We start from the raw sequence: 25,038 nt of genomic DNA on the forward strand, positions 1-25,038 counted from the left end.
CTTACTCTTTCCCCAGCACCATTGAGTAGCTTTATAAAAACACGAGCTCTAGATTAAAGTTATGTTTTACAAAAGTATATTTCTTGGTTTAGCCATGCTTTCCTACATAATAAAGAAACTTAAATAGTATTTGGAACTACTATATGCCATCTTTACCCTTTATTTTACTTATTAGCAAATGAGTGTGCCAGAGAGCAAAGTGATACAATTGCATTTTCAAGTCATTCTATAAAATTCAGATTCTATGTAAATCAGACTGGTTTTCTCATCTCTTAATTTGAGGCAGTGCTCATAATCCCAAATAATCTTGGTTTAAAATTGGGTAATACCCAAAATATGTCTATAAAGATACTTTCTTAAAGGCTTGGTGAGATGCACATTAAGTCAGTGAGACCTTTTTTTTTTTTTTTTTTGTGGTACGCAGGCCTCTCACTCTTGTGAGATGCTCCTCTCCCATTGCTGAGCACAGGCTCCGGATGCGCAGGCTCAGCGGCCATGGCTTATGGGCCCAGCCGCTCCGCGGCATGTGGGATCTTCCCGGACCGGGGCACGAACCCGTGTCCCCTGCATCGGCAGGCGGACTCTCAACCACTGTGCCACCAGGGAAGCCCGTCAGTGAGACCTTTTTAAGAAACACAAAACAGGTGTTGGAGTGATATATTGTGAGAATTTTTCATTAGGGCTTGGCACAGAGCTGGGGTGTCTGGGTGGTCTTCTTGGGGCCTCTGTGTCAGCTCTTCTCTGAGGGACTGAAATCATGCTTCTGGAATAGCATTTGGCTAGCAGGCATCTCATTGCTTAGGACCAAAGAACCTCAGGTTGGGCAGAGGTCATATATTTCAGTGGGCCTTGATTCTGTGTGAGTGTGGGTGAGAATCAGGGTAAGATTGGAGTCTTGTTATTTCCTTAGAGTTGTTGCATAATACAGGGGGGTAGCAGTATTTTCTGAGACAAGGGCCAAGGAAAATAATTTGCCACGCTTCATGTTTTTCTTAAGTCAATTTGAGTTTCTTTTTCTAAATCTTCACTTACTACCTCTGCTTAATTTCAGTCACCCATTTTCATAGTCATTTGTTGTCAGAGAGAAAACATTGCATAACTTAAAACTTTGGAAGGACCAATAAAAAGAGCGTATTTGTACATTTACATTTCCCAACAGAATGTGCTTGAGAAGCTTCCTGAAGCTGTATCAAGTACTTTCCAGATTGAACAAGAGGACGTATCGGAACGGGGAGTCTCAGATGCAGAAAGCATGTTATTTAAGCCTCAGGAAACTTTGGAAGTTCAGTCAGCAGATGAATCAAGTACACCTTTGGAAGGTGAACAGCCCACTGGTGATTCAAAAACAACCAAGCGGCTGTCTTTAAAGGTAAAACACTACTTATGTTGGAAACAGAGTTATGAGAGATGAGGATGTGTAGGTGTGAAGATATGGCCCAGAAAGGGCCAAGGCCTGTGGGAGGGTTCACCCTGAAAAAAGGGCCTTATATGTGAAAGCTGCTCATTTGGGAAAAGGGGACTTCTGTTTTCTCAGAGCTTTTAGTCTCAAACCTAATTGCAACTCCGGGGAGAGAATAAAGATTTTTAAGGAGTGAGGGAACCTCAGGGCTTTCAGAAATTGACCAAGACTCTTCCTGTTACCATCTTGAGAGAGTCAGGAACCTGTAGCCCAGGGACCTGGACTGGGTGAACTTTGTAGCCTTTGCCCCATTTAGGTTTATCCTACTTCCTGAGTTTTTTCCTACTATGAGAATTTTATTTTATTTATAATTTTATTCCACTTTATTTATGCATAATTTTCATAATTTTACCATATTTGTATATTGCCTTACTATTATTTACTTAGTACATTTCTTTAATTTGAGTCACTTTTTGACTTGAATAAATGAGTTTATTTAAAAATAGATATATTATTATTAGGATTTTTTAAAAAGGCACTTTTTCCTGAACCACAGCTTACTATCTTGGTATTATCTCCAGCAGCCTATTCTGACAGATTTAGATGGATACCCCTTCTTGCATAAACAACGTTTCTAGTCAGTCCCTCTCCTTCTGGGTTTCCCTCTCCCCACCAATGACCATGATCCTACTACTGTGCTTTGCCCAAGTGAACTAGCCATTAACAGTTCTTCAACTTTTGCCCCAAAATCCCAACTCTGAAACCTTAGATTTATCCATGACCTTATTGTTTTCTTGCCTCTCACAAAATAATCAGCCTCCAAGGCCAGATTCCTCCTAAATATTATTGCTTATCATTTTTTTCTTCATTTTACAGTTGACCTTATGTCTGGATTAGTACAGTTGCCTCCTGGTTTTTATTCATTTCTCAAGTCCTACTTTCTTAGGTTCATCCTGCATGACACTAGCATACGGATCTTCCTGCAATAATAGATCATAAGGAAGATCTACAAGTAACAGGTGACACCACTGCTGTCGGGGGAAGGGACTTATGCTGTGATTGGTGAATGACTTCATCAGAAGTCATGCTGTCTTCCTAAAGCTCACATTTGGGGTATGAAGTGAAGCTTGCCAAGGCTGAGTAACCCCACTCATTGCTAACTACTGCAGGTGCAGCCTGTGTGTTAGGCTGACACCTTCTAGGTGTGGAGAACTTAGAAGGCATCTTTTAAAACAATGGCATCTTGAAAGAGTGTTAGGTTTGTGGGCACAGGTAGTGTTTTTATCTATTCTCCTACCTGAGCATTGGGACTTTGGAAATAAAATGAGGGGCAAATGGTTAGCTACTAAATGTGTCAAAGAAGGAAATGGATTTTCTGGACAGTGATTAACCACAATGGCCTGTCAGGAATTTGAATCCCTCATTGAAAAAGTCCCATAGTGTTCATTCTTTTGGTTTGCTGTGGCTGATATTAAATATTATTAAGAAATATGCAAAATTATTTATTTTTGCTAAAAACAGTCACTTCCTAAGGTAACTAGAATTTATTGAGTGCTTACCACGTTTCAGCCACTTTGCTAAGTATTTTACATATATTATCTTTTTTTTCCCCCTGATAACAGCCCTATTATTACTTTCATTTTATAGTTAAAAAATATGAGTCATGAAGAAGATAACTAATTTGCACAGGTACAACCTGTGCAACTTGAACTGAGGCGGTCTAATTCTGGATCCTTCACTCTTTGCCGCTTTGCAGCACTGCCCTTTTATAACAACAATGAACAGGTATCTGGTTAAGTACAAGACTCACAGTGGCAAAAATGACTATGGATGGAGTGTTCCTCACTTAACTAGGGGGAATGGTTTGATGAGAGAGACTTAGAGAACAGATTAAGAGGATTCTAAACTGAAACCAGAAGTGTTTCAAAAGGAGGAGAAGAGAATGTCTGATAAGACTTTATGGTTTGTAGTTGTGGGATATTGTGGGACACATCAGAAATGCCAGAGAAAATAGTGCTGGAAGTTTTCTGACTCATCCCACCAAATCTTCACCTTGGATTTCTTTTATTTTTGGTAACATCTCAAGATCAGTCATTATCCGTGAGTTTTACCCTGTTTGGACATTTGAGGCCATAACGTTAGTCTCTAGCATCTCTGGCACAGGAATGAGGAACAGTATACTCCAGCAAGCCAGGCCAGACTGGGGGGACAAGAAAACTTCTGACATCACTCAGAGAAGTGTCACAGAGGTGTGATAAAGGAGAAATGCAGGAGAAATCACTGCTCAGATACATGCCAGACAGTCTCATTCAGCAAAAAAAGTAGAGAATTTAATCAGTTGTTACTTTATTGACCATTTCTATCCTTAGAAGCTCATTAGTATGATAAAGGTTATCAGGTCTCTGGTCTAAGTCATGACCAACAAAAGGAGAAATTAGATAATAGCGACTCTGTGAAGAAATGACTGACAGAAGAACCGATGAGAGGATTGTTGAGCATATTAGGAGGGAAAAAGTCTGTAAAAAAAATATATAGCTAGCACATGTCCTGAGATTCTAAGTAGAAGGAAGTTTCAGAGATGTGGGATACCCCAACCCCCCCACCAACCCCGCAAATTTTCATGAAACAATTTTGAGTGATCTATTGCATTCAGAGTTTTAAAAGTATACAGAAGATGAAAGAAGAAACACATATCCATAGATAAACATAAAAGTGGCATGTGGCTATAACAATTATATCAGGAGAGCTAAGATCCAAAATGGGTTGAGGCCTGTGAATAATGCTAAGAATAAGAAAGTATTTTTTGGTGTTAGTTTTGGAGCAAAGAGAGAAAAAAGGAAGGATAACCCTGTCATTATGGATGAATAGTGTGATGACAACGGATGACAGAATGGTCTTAATTTATTTTTGGAGAAAGGTTGAGGTTTTAAATAAACAGAACTATGACAAAGAGAAAGGGAAGCTGATAAAATGGTACTTTGCTTCTCTTAAATCTGACAAGGAGGATGATCCTTAGTTTAGAAAGAAGAGAAAAGAATTGAAAAAAGAAACTTGAAGCCCGAGATTGGTAAAAGATTTTAAGAGTTAACTTAGATATCTGATCCTGTTGGCTCAGATAGATAGGTTTAAGCCTGCTGTGCCCCTGTCAGCAGCGGCTTTGAGGAGCTGCTGCCATGGGAGAGGTGCTAGGAGCCTGGAGACTGGCAACTGCAAATCTGAGTTGTTTTTTTTTTTTTTTTTTTTCAGTACGCAGGCCTCTCACCGTTGTGGCCTCTCCCGTTGCGGAGCACAGTCTCCGGACGCGCAGGCTCAGTGGCCATGGCTCACGGGCCCAGCCGCTCCGCGGCATGTGGGATCTTCCCGGACCGGGGCACGAACCCACGTCCCCTGCATCGGCAGGCGGACTCTCAACCACTGCGCCACCAGGGAAGCCCTGCAAATCTGAGTTTTATTTTTTCTTTTAAGAGTAAGAGTTATGGTTTCTGTAATGTGTGCACTGACCTTGGACAAAACTCTGGAATGATTAAATGAATCATTAAAATAATTGTGTTTGAACCCTTATAAAAGGAAGGAGTAATCACCTGGAGCCAGCATGGGTTCCCTAAGGGCAAGCCATGGAAGACCAACCTTATTATTTATTTACTTTTTTGAGAATTACTAGAACGAACATAAGAAGAGTGTCAGACCTGGGGGTCAACACATGAGTATCATGGGGAAGAGCCTGGCATACCAGAAAACTTAATAAATATTAGTTATTGTTATTATCTTTTGGATTTCAGCAATCCATTTATGAAAGCCTCCTGATGACAGTTTTGTAGACAAGACTACAATCAGGTGAAGTGCCAGGTGGATTTATAACTAGTTATGCAAAGGACAATTAGTCATGAAAGTCCCTAGTGGACTGTTATAGGGCTGTGTCCAATTCCGCTTATTTTCTGATAATTTGGTTGAGAATATGGAAGATTTACTGATTGGATTTGCAGGTAATGTCCAAAATGTGACTGGTAAGATTTGCTTGGTCAGACCTCAGATGAAATTTAATTGGGATAAATGTATGTATGGTTCTTTCTTTGGTTCCACAAACTAAGTGCACAGATACGGGATGGCATGACTTAGAGCAAATGTGGACAAGACTTCACGGTTTTAAGTTATAATTTAGATTTGTGATAGGAAGATATGTGCAATCATAATTTGCATTGATTGATGATTACCGTAAAAGAGGATCATCTTTCTCCTGGTGGACCTGATCACATCACACCTCAAATATTGTGTTCAGATCTGGGTGTCCAACCCCAGGAGAGACACTGACAAATTGGAGACTGGAAGAGAGTGCTCAGGATGACAAGAGTATTTCAAAACCATGTCATGTAAGGTAGAGTTGAAAGGACTGGGGATGCTTATGTGGGGGAAAAGAACGCCCAGGGGAGTCAACTGTATTCGAATATTTGTCTGTCAAATGGAAGAGAACCAGATCATTCCTGTATGATCCTGATGTTTGAATTGAGACTGGTGGATGAAAGTTGTTAGGCTCAGTAATAAACAAACAAAAATTCTAACAACTGGAAAGATTTCAAAGAGAAAGTGGCTACCTTTGGATTTATCCAGGTCCTCTGTTTCTGATCATGTTCAAGTCGGGATGGATGGCCTTTGGTGGAGATAATATAGAGGAAATTCAGACATGAACTGGATGGTGAGACGGAACACTCATACTCTGAGCTTTCCTTATTCATCATCACTTCCTTACCGAAGACATTGCAATAGCTCTCTGCTTACAGCTGCATCGAGCCCAAACCCTCTACCTAATTTAGAAGAACCTCCCTTTATCTGGCCTCCTTCTATTTACTCAGTCATTCTCTGCTTTCCCCAAGGAACACCTCCCTGCTTTCTTCCTTAAATCTAGTCTCAAAAAAGGACAGAGCAACCCACAGAGAAAAATATCTTTGGATGAACTATTGCCATGAATTCTGCAAATTTCCTAAGGAATCTAGGAAAACAATACTCCTAGTACCTATAATGATTAAAAGGCAATTATTTAAGAGACTAAAATGCATTTGGTTTTTCCCAAGCAGTGGAAATAGAAAACAGTAAAACTGTAAGAGGCATAAATTGGTAAACATTGTTCAAAATAGTTCTATAAAGCATTAAAGTTCATTTTGGCTTGTGCTTGCAACCAGCAGTCATGCCAGACTTTAAGTAGCTAAAGGTAAGTTCTATTAGAAATACCAATCAAGAATAGTAGATTTATGGAGGGAAAAAAATCTTATATTTTTCTTTAATAGTTTTAAGGTAGTAAATAGAATATTATGAATAAATATGGTACTAATATTTTTATTGCTATGAAGGTGTATATGGTAGAATTTAGGAAAAAATTTAGAAGAACATATCAACTCCACCTTTAGGATTTATATTGTTATAAAATACACATAGAAATTAGGAGTTTAAAAATACCATGCACCGTTAAATAGAGAGAAAGATCTAACGCTTGGCTACAGCTTTCCTTAATGGCGCATTTTATGTTTTTTCCAAGGTGAAATCATCAGAATTGTTGCAAATCAAAGGAAAAGAAGTTAAGCGAAGGCGGAAAAGTAAATTAGGAATTACACAACAGAGACAAAGAAAGGCTTCCAAGCCCCTGTGTGATCAAAACCTACCTAAAAAAAAGTAACTTCCTTAACTTTATAAATTTAAGTGTCTGAAGAGAAGTTATTCAGTAGTAGCATTGGTACCTGAAAGAGTGTTTTTAAAGGAAAACTAAATGTTTCAGGAATTCGTGTCTGAGATCCAACTTAAACCTTCTCGCAGGAAGAGTTGGTGGCAGATAGTACAGTTAGGGATATGTATGTTGTACTCCACACTTTTTTTTTTTCTGGCCACGCCACGTGGCACGTGGGATCTTAGTTTCCTGACTGGGGATGGAACCCGCGCCCCCTGCATTGGTAGTGTGGAGTCTTAACCACTGGACCCCCAGGGAAGTCCTTCACACTTCTTTCTACTCTTTTCTTTTTTTTTTTTTGACCAATATACTTAGTTTAATGACATAGCAATAGCTAGAATAAAAATATTAACATGTTAGATTTGATATTTTTGGTCACTGAAGTGCCTGATTTGGATTAACTGCTCATTATATTCATTAATTTTGTTATGATAAAATAAAAGACAACCCAGCACAAAATGTCCATAGGCCAGTCGATTTGGAAATTTAGACGGCCTTATTTTTCTCTGCTATCATTTCATGTTTCATTCCCATCCCCCCCCACATATTTTCAATAGGGTTTCTTTTTACACAGGGGTGCAACCATAATTTTGAATAATACTGTGTAAATGCAGTTTAGGTTTATGGTCTATCTTTTGCCAGTCATCTTGTTGAAACTTATTTTCTCCTTATTTTTCCACTAGGTTTTTATGGGTTGGTTTATTCTAGATTCTTCTTCATTTAACTCTTTATGGGGGCTTAAAGAAGCTTTAATTATTAGCTTTTGTTGTTGCTTAGGGCACTGAAAAGTGTGCAGGATGTGGAAGGCAACCTTTTTATGGCCAGCCTAAACTTTGTAAATGGATATGACTCACAATTTAGTAGCTGAGAGTAGACTCATGGGAAAAGAATGCCAAAGTTTATGAAAGAGTCAAATTGGCATTTAAGTGACCCTGTACATGCCATTGCTTATCTGCATTGCTTTAAGCTCATTTAGTTAGCAAGATTATGTATTAAAACAAATAGTGACAGCAGACAACAAGTATTTTACCTTCAATAAATAGTTACTGTCAGATTATCAATGAAGCAGAAACTTCTTGATTTTTTTTCCCTAAAAAACCTTGCATTTAGTGCATTAGGCAAAGTAGTGTGGCCACACACAGAGAGAGTCTTTTCTTTTTTATGTCTTAGTGTTTCAAAGAATGACAAATAGTCCTGTTTAAGGAGAGTGTGCTATAAAAACACACAGCCTTTCTTAAGCATGCCAAAAATATTTGTAGATCTTCTTGATATATATAGTACTGTGTTAATTCATTTACTGTGTTAATTCATTAAAACTGAAATCAGAAATCACCATTATAAAGAAATAAGAATGAGGTGCAGAGGAATAAAAATCTGATATTTAAAAAATTTATATGATAAAAGAGAAGTTTGGAAAATCTTTTATTCACTTCTCCTTTTTCTTAATCAATTTTTAACCTAGCTTTTCTCACCAGTGACTAGCTTCCAAATTAAATTGTTTCCTTAGGAATTCAGCCATCCCTTGAAAACACAGTGTTATTTAGCTCAACCAAGGGAGATTCACTTGCAGATCTATATTATTAGAGTATGATGGGAACATAGGAATTCAGATTGGTTCTGATGCTTTTTTAAGGAAAAAAGAAAATCTGTAGTGTAATCTCAAGAACATTCCACTAGCCAGGACCTGTCCCAGATAGAACGAAGATGTAGGTGAGCTTGACATCAGAACTCACCTTTTTCTCTCCTCTTTTTCTTCCCAGTCCGTTCTTAGGAACCCTGAGTGCCTGGGGTCTTTGGCTTCCTGGAGACCCATTTTCACTCCCCGAGTTATGTCTCTTTGTCTCAGACATTTTCAAACGCTTTAGATTTACCTCTCTTTTCCTCCTCCACTTAAACATGTTCAAATTTCCTGTCCTGTATTTTTTGGGGGCCCTATGCTGTTTTGGAAATGACATAAACCACTCTCTATTAGTGATTCAATGATGTACATATTGTGCCTAGCAATGGGTTAGATGTTATGCAGTGCAAATAAATAACAACAACAATAAAAATAAACAGGCATTTCTTGAGAGTTCCAGAGACCAGGAACTGTTATTGTTATCAATTTTTATAAGGCAAGGGTTAAGAATTTTTGTTCTCATTTTGCAGAAGACCTTTAGAGAGACCAGTAATAGAGTTTGCAAGTGTTAGAATTAGGATTCTGATCCAGGCCCAGCTAACTCCAAAGTCTATATTTATACTATGCAAAGTCTATATTTATACTTTGCTTTATACTAGCATACTTATACTAGGCTTCTATCCAGGTACGTGGAGTGGTCAGTGGACGGATCTGCATTAACCCATTAGATAAAGGGTCAGAATGGGTGGGACAAGAATAGGGGAATGTATGAAAAGAGATTTGTAAGAAAGAAAAAAAAGTAAAGTTTGCAGAGAAGTTTGTCCTTGAGTTATTGTTCGGAGAGTGTTTAGACATGGACAAAAAGATAAGCAACATATCCATAACTTAAAGAACTGAGAGGTCTTTCTGGCCCTGTGAATTGTCCTGCAGACAGCACCTGCCATGTGAGAGACACTGTTTTAAATGCATTCATTCCTTTCTTTCTTAAAGCAACTTTACCCAGGATGCACTAATGTTGTAATTCCCAGCTTACCAAACGTTGTTATTCTTAACTTACTGAGGTATAAAGAAATTAATTACTTGCTTATTGCCAAGTGATAATTTTAAACAGGATTTGAACAGAGGAAGTCTGACTGCAGAGTCTACATTCTTAAACTCTATGCTAGAAGTAGGGCCAGATGCTAAGAGCCTTGAAGCTTAGAAAGAGGAAGTTAGATGCATGCAGCAAGCAACAAAAAAACATTGTGCTGGAGAGAGGAGTATTTGAAGATCGGTGTGATAGAATTTTGCAGGATGTATGGAAGGGGGAAGAGACAGGGTGCAGTGCTCAATCCGACTGGAAGACCTTTGCTCTGCAAGCTGAGGTGATGAGGACTCTGACTGGCGTGTGGTAGAAGTGAGCGGGGAGAAGGAGCACACCTGAACAGCTCTGTCCAAGGGAGAAGCTCAGCTTTTCATTGGATAAGCAGGCGAAGGACAGAGGAGACAAAGATGACCCCAATGTTTTGTATCTGGAAGATGAGGCATCTAGGTGAGATAGTGATACCAGACATGGGATTTGGGAGCCCTCAGCACAGAGGAAAGAGCTGAAACACTGAAGATGATTTTTCTAATGTGGAAAGAGTAGCTCAACCTTGGAAGCCCCATACCAGTTGGGAAGATGGTGAAAGAAAAACCGGTGACTAAGTCAAATTATGATGACCTTGAAAGGTAGATGGAGAGCTGGGATAGTGCAGGCTGACAAAAGCTCGTGGAGGAAGAGCAATTTCAAGAAGGGTCAACAGTATTGCCAGCTGTGGCTTGGAGGTCACAGAGACCACGATCTAAAGATCTAAAGTTCATTTGATTTGATTTGATGAAAAGGTCATTTGGTTAATGTAAGAATATAGCTTTAGTAGGGAGGTGGGGATGGAGTAGTACTGGCTAAGGGCCAATAGACATTAATAGGAAAGACATTTGACTTAGAGTTAGCAGCATTGTGTGTAGATCCTAGTAGCCACTCCCTAATTTTGTGACCTATGTAAAATAAGCCTGCTCCAAAATAAGGATAATAATACCTCCCAGGTAGTTTCATTGTGGAAGTTAGAGACCATGTGTGTGGATTGCCTAGCACAAAGTCTGGTACATAATATATGCTCAAAAAGTATTTGTTGATTGGATGGCATGACAAGTGTGACAGTGGGGATTAAGAAAGCAGATCGTCATGCCCTCTTCTCTATTTTGGAAAGGCAGGAAAGAGGCAAGTTCTAGCATGGTGGGAAGGAAGGTGCTACGTTAACTTAGAGAGACCCAGGTTTCTACTGATGCTAGTTAATGGATAATGTACTGTATTGTTGTGCTTCTTCAGGGACACGAGCATTTGTGCAGAGTAGCAAAGAAGTAATGAATGATTGCTGGTTATGGTGTCACTGACTGAGTTACAGAGTTCCGGAGAGAAGAGGTTTGGGTGGGGTGGGATGATAATGAGTTTGCTTTTAGACCTGTTGATTCTGAGATATCTGTAGGATACATAGGTTGAGATCTTCAGCAGGCAATTGTATATATGGCTGAAGATCTGGTCAATGGCCTGAGATTGTAATATTAGATTTTTTAGAAACTACTGTACTAGTTTTAAATGTGATCTCTCCAACATTTAGACCTCTTTTTTTAGAGCCTGAACTAAACTGTCATTGTGAATGTATTTTGCGTCTAAAGAGCACAAAATGATAAAAAGAGGCCCGCTTTCTTATCTCTGTGGCAGAATTCCACGAGACTACTCCACTCGGACCCTTCACGATCTGTGCGCCACTATCCCAGCCCAAGAGCTGCCCATTGACTTGCGCCTGGCTTCTCGAGTGTATCATACAGCCGACAAGAAAGGCCACAATACTGTACTTGGAGTATGTGGAACCTCTTTCTTAGATGATCGCTATACAGATGAAGAGCAAAGAGATAGGTAAGAGTTCCACTGGTAATTTTGTTTTAAACTAGATTTAAACTGCCAAAGAATTTCTGCCTTTGAGGCTTAAATTTTGAAGACTTGCTTCTGAAAGGAGCAGTTTTGGTCCTTTCCATTCCTTCCGGGTACATACACAGTCTAGGTCAGTGTCTTCATTTCCTGCCATTATTGACATGAACCATGCCCTATCGTATAAGGTAACTTTAGTTTAGTGGTTTATGGTTCCCAAAGAGTGTCACATACATGATCTCATTTGTTCTTTGTAACAACTCTGTGGAGTACAGATGTGGAAATTGAAGCTTATAAGAACCAAGCAACTTTGCCAGGCTTATACAACTAAGAACATCACAGATTTGGGAGTTGAAGCCAGTTTTTAGATTTCAGCATCATTGGGCATGCTTGGGTCCAGGGATCATGTATAAGTGTCATTTCCTCTGGACCTTTTTCCATTTCTCCTTGTGTCTCACTTCCCTTCAGAATGTGAGTATTCTTTTATGGAGAGTATATAATTTATAGCATCCTCAAATGAGAGGAGAAAAGGGAAGGGGGCTAACGTTTATTTAGCAGGAACTGTATTCCTTGCACTGTGCTGTGTGCTTTGCATCTTTCCTGTTTAAATCTTCAATCATAAGGGAGAAGTCATAATTTCCATTTTATTCATGGAGAACCTTAGGCTTTATAATATCGGGTAACCTGCCCAAGTTTTATCTCTAGATAGTGATTAGAATCCAGATTTGTGGGACTTCCCTGGTGGTCTAGTGGTAGAGAATCCGCCTTCCAATGCAGGGGATGCGGGTTCGATCCCTGGTCAGGGAATTAAGATCCCACATGCCGCGGGGCAACTAAGCCCACATGCCACAACTACTGAGCTCATGCACCTCAACTGGAGAGCCCGTGTGCCGCAAACTACAGAGCGCATGTGTGTTGAAGCCTGTGCGCCGCAACTAGAGAGAGAAAACCCGCACGCGAGAGAGAAGCCCACGAGCTACAACGAAAGATCCTGCATGTCTCAACGAAGATCCCGCATGCCGCAACTAAGACCTGACACAGCCAAAAAAAAAAAAAAAAAAGAATCCAGATTTGTTTAACTTTTTTTTTTTTTTGCGGTACGCGGGCCTCTGACTGCTGTGGCCTCTCCCGATGCAGAGCACAGGCTCCGGACGCGCAGGCTCAGCAGCCGTGGCTCACGGGCCCAGACGCTCTGCGGCATGTGGGATCTTCCCGGACCGGGGCATGAACCCGTGTCCCCTGCATCGGCAGGCGGACTCTCAACCACTGCGCCACCAGGGAAGCCCCTAACTTAACTTTTCTCAAACTTTTTTTTTCATTATCACCCCAGTAAGAAGGCTTTTTAGACTCCCCCACCCAATTTCCCCTCTCCATTATATTGTAGTGCTCTAGATATACTGTATATCTGTTTATGGTACTGTATGTATATCTGTGCCTTACTTATACATAAAAAGAGTAAACTTTTTCACCCCCTGCCCTCCCCAGTCACTAATTTTCACTCCCTTGGGGGTGATATCACCTGCGCATAGAGAATGCATACTCTAAAGTTTCTTGTCTTTCAGAAGACCTGGTAGGAATCCTGAAAAATCATCTATAACAGGTTTTTAAAATACTCAAATATTAAATGTTAAGTTAAATTTAAGTAGATGTATGTTTAGTGTTATATTTGAGCTATTCTAGATATATAAGAATAATAGTTTAAAAGATCACTTTTAATTAACACTATCAAAAAATTGTAAGTAACTGACCCACACTTTTCATGCTATATTCTGATCCCATTTCCTCCAACTTTACTTTTAGTAAAAATTGTAGCACCTTACTGCGTTCTTTTAAGGCTTAAAGTCATGGTTTCCCTGTGTTTAGTAATCAAAATGCCATTCAGTATGAATCCCCAAAAGAAGTTCATTCTCATGTTTATTTTCTGTTAGGCAAAAAGATTTTTTAAAGGGACTTATGTGTTATTCATAATTTTATGAATAAAATTATATGTGAAGAATTTTAGAAATTTCAGAATTGCTCCAGTATCTCTGGTAGATTATAGAAGTTCCATATGACTTCTTTGGAATGTCTTTGAAAAGCCTAAAGCTGAGAGTGGACATAAAGACATAAACATAATCCAGTAGTTATGAAACTACTATATTGAGTCATTTCTGTTAGCACTCTGCAAGCCAGGCATCCTTGGCTTACAGCTTCTATTATTCAGGCAAAGTGTTAAAAATACTGATTTCTTTCCAATTCTAAATTTTTTTTTCAAGTAGGTCTCACTTTCTTTTTCCAAGAGAGTCAATAAATGTTCTATTTGATGATGATAATTCTTGGCAATTTGTTCCTAAGTACCAAATAAGAAGTTAATTTAAGTACTGAATATTTAATTCTCTGGCATCCATCTCTTGAGGATTACCTTGCTAAACATAGCTTAACCTTTTCAAAAATATATCTGTCTGCTGAGCCTACAAGTTCAGAGAAATGTATAATTTTTTCTGCACTAATAAGTTGTCTCAAGAAAGGTAACTGTGAATAAAAAATGAATACCCTTTCACTTGGTGGCTTTTTGGTTTTTCTGTGCAATGAACAGTTCCACAAAGCATAATACTTGTGGTTATATAGTTTTAATGCTTTCCTAATTTTGCACATAGAAACTGTTATTTGTGGGAAACACCAAGGATATTTTAATGGGATAGTGTGGGTACATAAGTTTATTTAAAATAGCAATGTACTGTTCAAACATGTTTATTTTGCTAAATAGCAGTTTTGATTAGAACTATAAAATATTCCATATTGATCATATTTTTGCTTTTAAAGTTTCTGTATTGTAAAGAGAAGTTTATAGACATCTAAGAATTAGAACTCTTACCATGGAATTTTAGATTTTGGGTTTTAAAATAAGGGAAATTATTAAAAGTGTTTAAACACTTAGATTAGTGTTAACAGTTTGGTGAGTAGCCTTCTGAACATCTCTGTGTAAACATGTGTTTAAACCATAGATGGCATTCTATAGACATATTTTCCACTCAAGGTTATGTGTGAACATTTAAATTATTTCATAATATTTGCTAACTTAACCATGCTGCAGTGTAAGAAAATTCCTAGGTGTGGAATTATTTATTAAAATTTTTGGTTTAAAAATTTTGATGCACATTGCTGAACTTCTCTCCAGAAAAATCACACCAGTTTATATGCTTACCAACAATTTATGATATTGTTCATTTCCTTTCAACCTGGCCAAACCACTAACTGTCAGTCTTCTGGATCTTTTCCTAATCTGATGAAGAAAAATATCTCTTTATTTATTGTTTTATTCATTTCTAATAAGATTGAGCATATTTTTGGATGTCTCTTGGTTATTTGTTTTTCTCCTTTTGAGAATTACCAATTCATATTCTGTTATCATTCATCTTTTTCTTATTGATTTATAAGTGATCTTTTTATATTAAAGATTTTTATCATATATAATGTAGACTTTAAAAAATTGTTTTGCTTGCTTTTCAGTTTTGTTATGTTGTTTTATGCTATCCGGAAGTTGTATGCTAATACAGAAGTAGTGAAAACTGGCAATAGTTTCCTTTATGTGTTCTAGTCTTGGTGTCATTCTTGGTGTCTCTAGTCTTCTAGTCATTCTTAGAAAAGGCTTTTCTACACTTCAATTTAAATATATTCTGTTGGGGCTTCCCTGGTGGCACAGTGGTTAAGAATCTGCCTGCCAATGTGAGGTACACGGGTTTGATACCTGGTCCGGGAAGATCCCACATGCTGCGGAGCAACTAAGCCCGCAAGCCACAACTACTGAGCCCACGTGACACAACTACTAAAGCCTGTGCGCCTAGAGCCCATGCTTCGCAACAAAAGAAGCCACGACAATGAGAAGCCTGCGCACTGTAATGAAGAGTAGCCCCTGCTCACCGCAACTAGAGAAAGCCAGCACACAGCAACGAAGACCCAACACAGCCAAAAATAAAAACAAATAAATTTAAATAAATATATTCTGTCATATTTTCTTCTAGTAATTTTATGGCTTTCTGTTAAAAAATTAAATCTTTGATTCATCTTTAATTAGTTTGATAAGAAGAATAAGCATTAATGTTTCTTTCCCAAATGACTAGCCAATTGCACAATATCGTTTATTCAATAAACCCTCTTTTTCTCACTAATTTGAAATGCCAACTTTTCATACCTTAAATTTGAATGTGTTATCAAGACTATTTATGGACTTACGTTCTATTTCACTGATTTTTCTATGTAAAATGGCTTGTGTATTTTGTTGATCCACCATCAAGAAAGAGCGAGCTGGTGGCAAAAATGCTGTCTTGGCAAAAATGGCTGACCTTCTCAAGCCAGGTACCCTTATAGCCAGCTTCTGGTGGTAAGCAGTGCTTAGACCATAGATCCCAGATTTAGCCCTCAACTCAACTTCAAATTACAAGGGAAATTCCTAGTCACATTTTAGAAAAACATGTACAGACTGTTAGTTTTATACATTAAAACAGCAGTGACTACAACAACAAAAATTAGAAAAGCAAAAGTTAAATGTCAGAATTCAAAGCTTAATTTCATTTATTATTTTGCTACAAAATAATAATAGTAATACAAATATGCAAGAAAATACAAAAAAGGAAAACAATTACTCAAAATCCTGCCATCCAGAGATAATACTATTCTTAAGTATATGATTCCAGACTTATCTGTATGCAAATAAATCATATGGAACAAAACTTGGATAATGCTATGTAAAAAATGTTTTGTAACCTGATTTTTAAAACTTATTATGTTGTAATTATCTTTCTATGTCACGAAGTACAGATCTGAATAATCATTTAAATTGATCAGTAAATATTTTTTGTGTACCTACTGTGTGGCAGGCATTGAGTTAGGCACTAGGTAAGCATCTGCAAACAAGAGAAACATAATCCCTGCCCTCAGGGAATTTGGAGATTAGCAGAGAAGAAAGGTGGTGAATTAATTATTGTGAATGTGACAATTAATATGCAGATGTGCAGTGTATGGAAGCATGTAAGGAGAGTTCCCAATTATCTGGGGGAGATTGAGGAAATGATACTTAAATTGAAATCTGAGGAATAAATAGAAGATAGCTAGGAAGAGGGGAAAGAAGTTTTTTAGTTTCTTGCTACTCAAAAGCATAGTTCACAGACCAGCAGCATCACCATCACCTGGAAGCTTGTTAAAAATACAGGTGATTAGTATGCACATTGAAGTTTGAGAGTCCGTGCTGTGGACAGTTGGAACCCATTTGAGAATTGGAAAGATGTCAAGCAGTAGTGAATAGGAAGAGCAGTGATGCAGTTGATGCTGGAGAGGTCACAAGAGTCAGATTATGTAGGATTTATAGATGCTCTCTTTGTGTATGTGAGAGCATGTCTGTGAGGACTTGGGGGAGAGATTTTTATTCACAGTATATGGAGACACCGCTGATAGGAGTTTTTGAGGAAGAATGACATGATCAAATTTGCTTTAAGATATCACAGTCCTCATTGTGACTTCTCAGTAACACTTAACACAGTTAATCACTTGCTTTTCCATACAACGCCTTTATCCCTTGGCCTCAGGACTGCATTCTCTCTTGGTTCTATTCCTGCCTCCTTTGCTATGTCTTCTTAGTCTCTCTTGCTGGTATCTCCTCATCTCTTGACTTCAAAATATTGGAGTGCCCAAAGCTTATCCTTGGACCTCGGATTTTCTCCTCTAACTATACTCTCAAGGTGATCTTATTCAGGACCATGGCTTTAAATATGATCTATATACTGATAACTGTTATTAACTAAGATAAATGATTAAGGACTGTAATTGTCCTTATAATAACTAAAAACTGAAAACAACTTAAGTGTCCATCAATGGAAGACATTTTATAGTGCATCCAATGATGGGATGTATTGGAATTGCAGTAAAGAATAAGGTAGAGTGTGCTGAAATGAGTTAGAACTAAGTATATAAACAGATATGTGATTATGTACAACAAATTTTTTACATGGAAGAAAATTCAGGAAACTGTTAACTGTGATCCTTCTGTTTTCCTTGTAGATTGTACACCAAATGGATGAAAAGTGAAACTCAACTTATTTTTTGCTTTATGTATATGGTATATGTTTGCCCTTTCTTTTATTTTAATTTTTCTTAGTTGTGTCCCTTGTAGATTGCATAGTATTGAACATTTTTTTAAGCCAATCAGAAATGAATTCTCTTATAGTAGGTTGGATCACCCCATATTCATTTATTGTCATATCAGATGCATTTGGTATTATTCTTGTCATCTTATTTTGTAGTTTCTTTCTCTTTTGCTTCTTTGCTCTTTCCTATAATCTGACATATTTGTCAACATTTGTCTATGTGTTTTTTGTTTGTATCATTGTCTTATATCTAATGTTGTGAGACAGAAATCTGAAATTTAAATCTTAGCTTAATCTTAGCATATAATTTATTTCTTCTCCACTCCTAGATGCTTATAGGGTTTAAATTTTGCTTTAAATTAAATAATTTCACTAGCATATGTTTGGGAGTGGATTGTTTTCTAATTACTTTTTCCTGGTACATGGAAAGCCCTTTTGATATGCAAATACAGCTCTTCAGTTTAGGGCATTTTCCTGTTTTATTTCAAGTAGTGTTTTCATTCTGTTTATTTGGTACATTTCTTCAGGAGTATCAATTAGCTATATGTTGCATCTACACTACCTGTCACCTACATTTATCATCTCCTTGCCTACATTCATCTCTCAAACCTATGTTCTATATCAATGGTTTCATTTTCTGAGATGTAAATTTGTTCTAATTACCACTTTTTATCACTATAGCATTTTTCTTATTTGTTCTTAATTCTATCAGACTCTTAAGAAAAATCCAAGTCTTTTGTTTTATCTGAACTTTTACCTGTTTTATGAAAGCATTAAAAAAATTTATTTTCACAGCACAGAGCAGACCCTTTCAAAATATTTTTTGATTTGTATAATAAAACTCTTCTAAAAGAATGTTCTTCATATAACTTTTTGAATACTATATTTCTTTCCTATGCTTTGCAGACTCTCTTCATAGAACTGATATTGGATTTTCCAGTGTACTCATCTTTGAATGAAGATAGGCCATTTCTGGCTGCCCAAAGTTAATATCAGATAGCTTTACCTGGCAATTCTTTTCTTTTTAAATTAATTATTTTTTGACATCTGTATTGGAGTATAGTTGCTTTACAGTTGTGTGTTAGTTTCTGCTGTGTAACAAAGTGAATCAGCTATACATATACATATATCCCCATATCTCCTCCCTCTTGTGTCTCCCTCCCACCCTCCCTATCCCACCCATCTAGGTGGACACAAAGCACCGAGCTGATCTCCCTGTGCTATGCGGCTGCTTCCCACTAGCTATCTATTTTACATTTGGTAGTGTATATATGTCCATGCCAATCTCTCACTTCGTCCCAGCTTCCCCTTCCCCCTCCCTGTGTCCTCAAGTCCATTCTCTATATCTGCATCTTTATTCCTGTCCTGCCCCTAGGTTCTTCATGACCTTTTTTTTTTTTTAGATTCCATATATATGCGTTAGCGTACGTCATTTATTTTTCTCTTTCTGACTTACTTCACTCTGTATGACAGACTCTAGGTCCATCCACCTCACTACAAATAACTCAATTTCGTTTCTTTATATGGCTGAGTAATATTTATGTGCCACATCTTCTTTATCCATTCATCTGTTGATGGACACTTAGGTTGCTTCCATGTCCTGGCTATTGTAAATAGTACTGCAGTGAACATTGTGGTACATTTCTCTTTTTGAATTATGGTTTTCTCAGGGTATATGCCTAATAGTGGGATTGCTGGGTCATATGGTAGTTCTATTTGTAGTTTTTTAAGGAACCTCTATACTGTTCTCCATAGTAGCTGTATCAATTTACATTCCCACCAACAGAGCAGGAGGGTTCCCTTTCTCTACACCCTCTCCAGCATTTATTGTTCGTAGATTTTTTGATGATGGCCATTCTGACTGGTGTGAGGTGATACCTCATTGTAGTTTTGATTTGCATTTCTCTAATGATTAGTGATATTGAGCATCCTTTCATGTGTTTGTTGGCAATCTGTATATCTTCTTTGGAGAAATGTCTATTTAGGTCTTCTGCCCATTTTTGGGTTGGGTTGGCTTGTTTGTTTTTTTGATATTGAGCTGCATGAGCTGCTTGTATATTTTGGAGATTAATTCTTTGTCAGTTGCTTCATTTGCAAATATTTTCTCCCATTCTGAGGATTGTCTTTTCATCTTGTTTAGGTTTTCCTTTGCTGTGCAAATGCTTTTAAGTTTCATTAGGTCTCATTTGTTTATTTTTGTTTTTATTTCCGTTTCTCTAGGAGGTTGATCAAAAAGGATCTTGCTGTGATTTATGTCACAGAGTGTTCTTCCTATGTTTTCCTCTAAGAGTTTTATAGTGTCTGGACTTACTTTTAGGTCTTTAATCCGTTTTGAGTTTATTTTTGTGTATGGTGTTAGGGAGTGTTCTAATTTCATTCTTTTACATGTAGCTGTTTTCTCAGCACTGCTTATTGAAGAGACTGTCTTTTCTCCATTGTATATTCTTGCCTCCTTTATAAAAAATAAGGTGACCATATGTGTGTGGGTTTATCTCTGGGCTTTCTATCCTGTTCCATTGGTATATATTTCTGTTTTTGTGCCAGTAACATACTGTGTTGATTACTGTAGCTTTGTAGTGTAGTCTGAAGTCTGGGAGCCTGATTCCTCCAGCTCCATTTTTCTTTCTCAAGTTTGCTTTGGCTATGTGGGGTCTTTTGTGTTTCCATAGAAATTGTGAAATTTTTTGTTCTAGTTCTGTGAAAAATGCAACTGGTAGTTTGATAGGGATTGTATTGAATCTGTAGATTACTTTGGGTGGTATAGTCATTTTTCACAATATTGATTCTTCCAATCGAAGAACCTGGTATATCTCTCCATCTGTTTTTATCATCTTTAATTTCTTTCATCATTGTCTTATAGTTTTCTGCATACAGGTCTTTTGTCTCCTTAGGTAGGTTTATTCCCAGGTACTTTATTCTTTTGTTGCAATCGTATATGGGAGTGTTTCCTCAATTTCTCTTTCATATTTTCCATCACTAGTGTATAGGAATGCAAGAGTTCTGTGCATTAATTTTGTATCCTGCAACTTTACCAAATTCATTGATTAGCTCTAGTCATTTTCTGGTAGCATCTTTAAGATTCTCTATGTATAGTATCATGTCATCTGCAAACAGTGACAGTTTTACTTCTTTTCTGATTTGGATTCCTTTTATTCCTTTTTCTTCTTTGATTGCTGTGGCTAAAACTTCCAAAACTATGTTGAATACTAGTGGTGAGAGTGGGCAACCTTGTCTTGTTCCTGATCCTTAGTGGAAATGGTTTCAGTTTTCACCATTGAGAACAATGTTGGCTGTGGCTTTGTCATATATGGCCTTTATTTTGTTGAGGTTAAGTTCCCTCTATGCCTACTTTCTGGAGAGCTTTTATCATAAATGGATGTTGAATTTTGTTGAAAGCTTTTTCTGCATCTATTGAGACGATCATATGGTTTTTCTCCTTCAATTTGTTAATATGGTTTATCACATTGATTGATTTGCATATACTGAAGAATCCTTGCATTCCTGGGATAAATCCCACTTGATCATGGTGTATGATCCTTTTAATGTGCTGCTGGATTCTGTTTGCTAGTGTTTTGTTGAGGATTTTTGCATCTGTGATATTGGCCTGTAGTTATCTTTCTTTGTGACATCTTTGTCTGGTTTTGGTATCAGGGTGATGGTGGCCTCGTAGAATGAGTTTGGGATTGTTCCTCCCTCTGCTATGTTTTGGAAGAGTTTAGAGGGATAGGTGTTAGCTCTTGTCTAAATGTTTCATAGAATTCGCCTGTGAAGCCATCAGGTCCTGGGCTTTTGTTTGCTGGAGGAGTTTTAATCACAGTTTCAATTTCAGTGCTTGTGATTGGTCTGTTTATATTTTCTATTTCTTCCTGGTTTAGTCTCAGAATGTTGTGCTTTTCTAAGAATTTGTCTATTTCTTCCAGGTTGTCCATTTTATTGGCGTATAGTTGCCTGTAGTAATCTCTCATGATCCTTTGTATTTCTGCATTGTCAGTTGTTCTTTTTCATTTCTAATTCTATTGATTTGAGTCTTTTCACTTCTTTTCATGATGAGTCTGGATAATGGTTTATCAATTCTCAAAGAACCAGCTTTTAGTTGTATTGATCTTTGCTATCGTTTCCTTCATTTCTTTTTCATTTATTTCTGATCTGATCTTCATGATTCCTTTCCTTTTGCTAACTTTGGGATTTTTTGCTCTTCTTTCTCTTATTGCTTTAGGTGTAAGGTTATGTTGTTTATTTGAGATTTTTATGGTTTCTTAAGGTAAGATTGTATTGCTGTAAACTTCCCTCTTGGAACTGCTTTTGCTGCATCCTATAGGTTTTGGGTCGTCGTGTTTACATTGTCATTTTTTTCTAGGTATTTTTTGACCTCCTCTTTGATTTCTTCAGTGATCTTTTGGTTGTTTAGTAGTGTATTGTTTAGCCTCTATGTGTTTGTATTTTTTACAGGTTTTTTCCTGTAATTGATATCTAGTCTCATAGCATTGTGGTCAGAAAAGATACTTGATACGATTTCAATTTTCTTAAATTTACCAAGGCTTGATTTGTGACCCAAGATATGATTTACCCTGGAGAATGTTCCATGAGCACTTGAGAAGAAAGTGTATTCTGTTGTGTTTGGATGGAAAGTTCTGTAAATATCAATTAAGTCCATCTTGTTTAATGTATCATTTAAAGCCTGTGTTTCCTTATTTATTTTCATTTTGGATGATCTGTCTATTGGTGAAAGTGAGGTGTTAAAGTCCCCTACTATGACTGTGTTACTGTCGATTTACCCTTTTATCGCTGTTAGCATTTACCTTATGTATTGAGGTGCTGTTATGTTGGGTGCATAAATATTTACAATCATTATATCTTCTTCTTGGATTGATCCCTTGATCATTATGTAGTGTCCTTCTTTGTCTCTTGTAATAGTCTTTTTTTCAAAGTCTATTTCATCTGATATGAGAATTGCTACTCCACCTTTCTTTTGATTTCCATTTACATGGAATATCTTTTTCCATCCCCTCACTTTCAGTCTGTATGTGTCCCTAGATCTGAAATGGATCTCTTGTAGACAGCATATATACAGGTCTTGTTTTTGTATCCATTCAGCCAGTCTGTGTCTTTTGGTTGGAGCATTTAATCCATTTACGTTTAAGGTAGTTATCGATATGTATGTTCTTATTACCATTTTCTTAATTGTTTTGGGTTTGTTTTTTTAGGTCTTATCCTTCTCTGGCTTTCCTGCCTAGAGAAGTTCCTTTAGAATTTGTTGTAAAGCTGGTTTGGTGGTGCTGAATTCTCTTAGCTTTTGCTTGTCTGTAAAGATTTTAATTTCTCTGTTGAATCTAAATCAGATCTTTGCTGGGTAGAGTAATCTTGGTAGTAGGTTTTTCCCCTTCATCACTTTAAATATGTCCTGCCACTCCCTTCTGGCTTTCAGAGTTTCTGCTGAAAGATCAGCTGTTAACCCAATGTGGCTTCTTTTGTATGTTATTTGTTCCTTTTCCCTTGCTGCTTTTAATATTTTTTCTTTGTATTTAGTTTTTGATAGTTTGATTAATCTGTGTCTTGGTGTGTTTCTCCTTGGATTTATCCTGTATGGGACTGTCTGTGCTTCCTGGACTTGATTGACTGTTTCCTTCCCCATATTAGGGAAGTTTTCAACTATAATCTTTTCAAATATTTTCTCAGTCCCTTTCTTTTTCTCTTCTTCTTCTGAGACTCCTATAATTCACGTGTTGGTGCGTTTAATGTTGTCCCAGAGGTATCTGAGACTGTCCTCAATTCTTTTCATTCTTTTTTCTTTATTCTGCTCTGTGGTAGTTATTTACACTATTTTGTCTTCCAGGTCACTTATCTGTTCTTCTGCCTCAGTTATTCTGCTATTGATTCCTTCTAGAGAATTTTTAATTTCATTTATTGTGTTGTTCATCATTGTTTGTTTGCTCTTTAGTTCTTCTAGGTCCTTGTTAAATGTTTCTTGTATTTTCTCTATTCTATTTCCAAGATTTTGGATCATCTTTACTATCATTACTCTGAATTCTTTTCAGGTAGACTGCCTATTTCCTCTTCATTTGTTTGGTCTGGTGGGTTTTTACCTTGCTCCTTCATCTGCTGTGTATTTCTCTGTCTTCTTATTTTGCTTAACTTACTGTGTTTGGGGTCTCCTGTTCGCAGGCTTCAGGTTTGTAATTCCCGTTGTTTTTGGTGTCTGCCCCCAGTTGGCAAGGTTAGTTCAGTAGGCCTCCTGGTGGAGGGGCCTGGTGCCTGTGTTCTGGTGGATGAGGCTGGATCTAGTCTTTCTGGTGGGCAGGACTGCATCCAGTGGTGTGTTTTGGGGTGTCTGTGAAGTTAAGATTTTAGGCAGCCTCTCTGCTAGTGGGTGGGGTTGTGTTCCTATCTTGCTAGTTGTTTGGCATGGGGTGTCCAGCACTGTCACTTGCTGGTCATTGAGTGGAGCTGGGTCTTAGTATTGAGATGGAGAACTCTGGGAGAGCTTTTACTGTTTGACATTACATGGAGCCAGGAGGTCTCTGGTGGAGCAATGTCCTCAGTGTTGGCTCTCCCACCTCAGTGGCTCAGGCCTGACACCCGGCTGGAGCACCAAGACCCTGTCAGTCACATGGCTCATGAGCAACTGCAAGTATCGGAAGTGCTATTTGATCAAGTAGGTTGTCCAGCAATTCTCAGGGATTCTTTTTGCAGTGACCTGTCTGAAGTGCTGAACAAGCCAGGAAAACGCCCTTGGCAGATGTCAGATTGGGGTCCCAGGTTCACCTCCAGAAGGCCACTTCGCTGCATGTAAGTCTTTGGCCTCTTAGATGGCCCCTGGGGCAAGGCACTGTTCCAGTGTGCCTCTGAGCAGGGAGAGAAGCAGATCTTCCACGAGGGGTGAGGCCTGCCTACCTGGCAATTCTTGATTGTTCATTTTGGAAGCATTAGAGTATTACTTTTAGATCTTAAGTAGGAGAACCAGGAGATGCAGGTTTATATTACTATGGTAAAGATTATTCTAGGTTTTTTTTCCTGTGCATGTACATATATTACATATACATACATTTTACAAAAATGACATTAAAGATGTTGTTTTGACAGGTTATAATCCTTTGAGGATTTTTATGTTAAAACTGAAGGCCAGACATACGGGTAATTATTTTGACTTATTATCTTTACTATTTATAGTTTACAAATCAACTATATAAAATGAGCTTCCATTAGAAAGATTTTATCTGGCTCCCTTCCCAAATAGCAATATTT

General features: G+C 37.7%; 1 protein-coding gene across 1 annotated transcript in view; it reads left to right on the top strand.

The window, feature by feature from the left end:
* The window catches only part of TTC6 (tetratricopeptide repeat domain 6), a 208,006-nt gene that overhangs the window by 76,370 nt on the left and 106,598 nt on the right, over positions 1-25,038 (top strand). The window contains exons 4-6 of the mRNA XM_027111731.1: positions 1,160-1,369; positions 6,927-7,060; positions 11,471-11,665. Coding sequence (XP_026967532.1) covers positions 1,160-1,369; positions 6,927-7,060; positions 11,471-11,665 — 539 coding nt within the window. The remainder of the gene's footprint in view (positions 1-1,159; positions 1,370-6,926; positions 7,061-11,470; positions 11,666-25,038) is intronic.

Source organism: Aethalodelphis obliquidens, unplaced genomic scaffold (genome assembly GCF_003676395.1).
Source record: "Aethalodelphis obliquidens isolate GAN/ISIS:26980383/991018 unplaced genomic scaffold, ASM367639v1 scaffold10, whole genome shotgun sequence".
Lineage (NCBI taxonomy): Eukaryota > Metazoa > Chordata > Mammalia > Artiodactyla > Delphinidae > Aethalodelphis > Aethalodelphis obliquidens.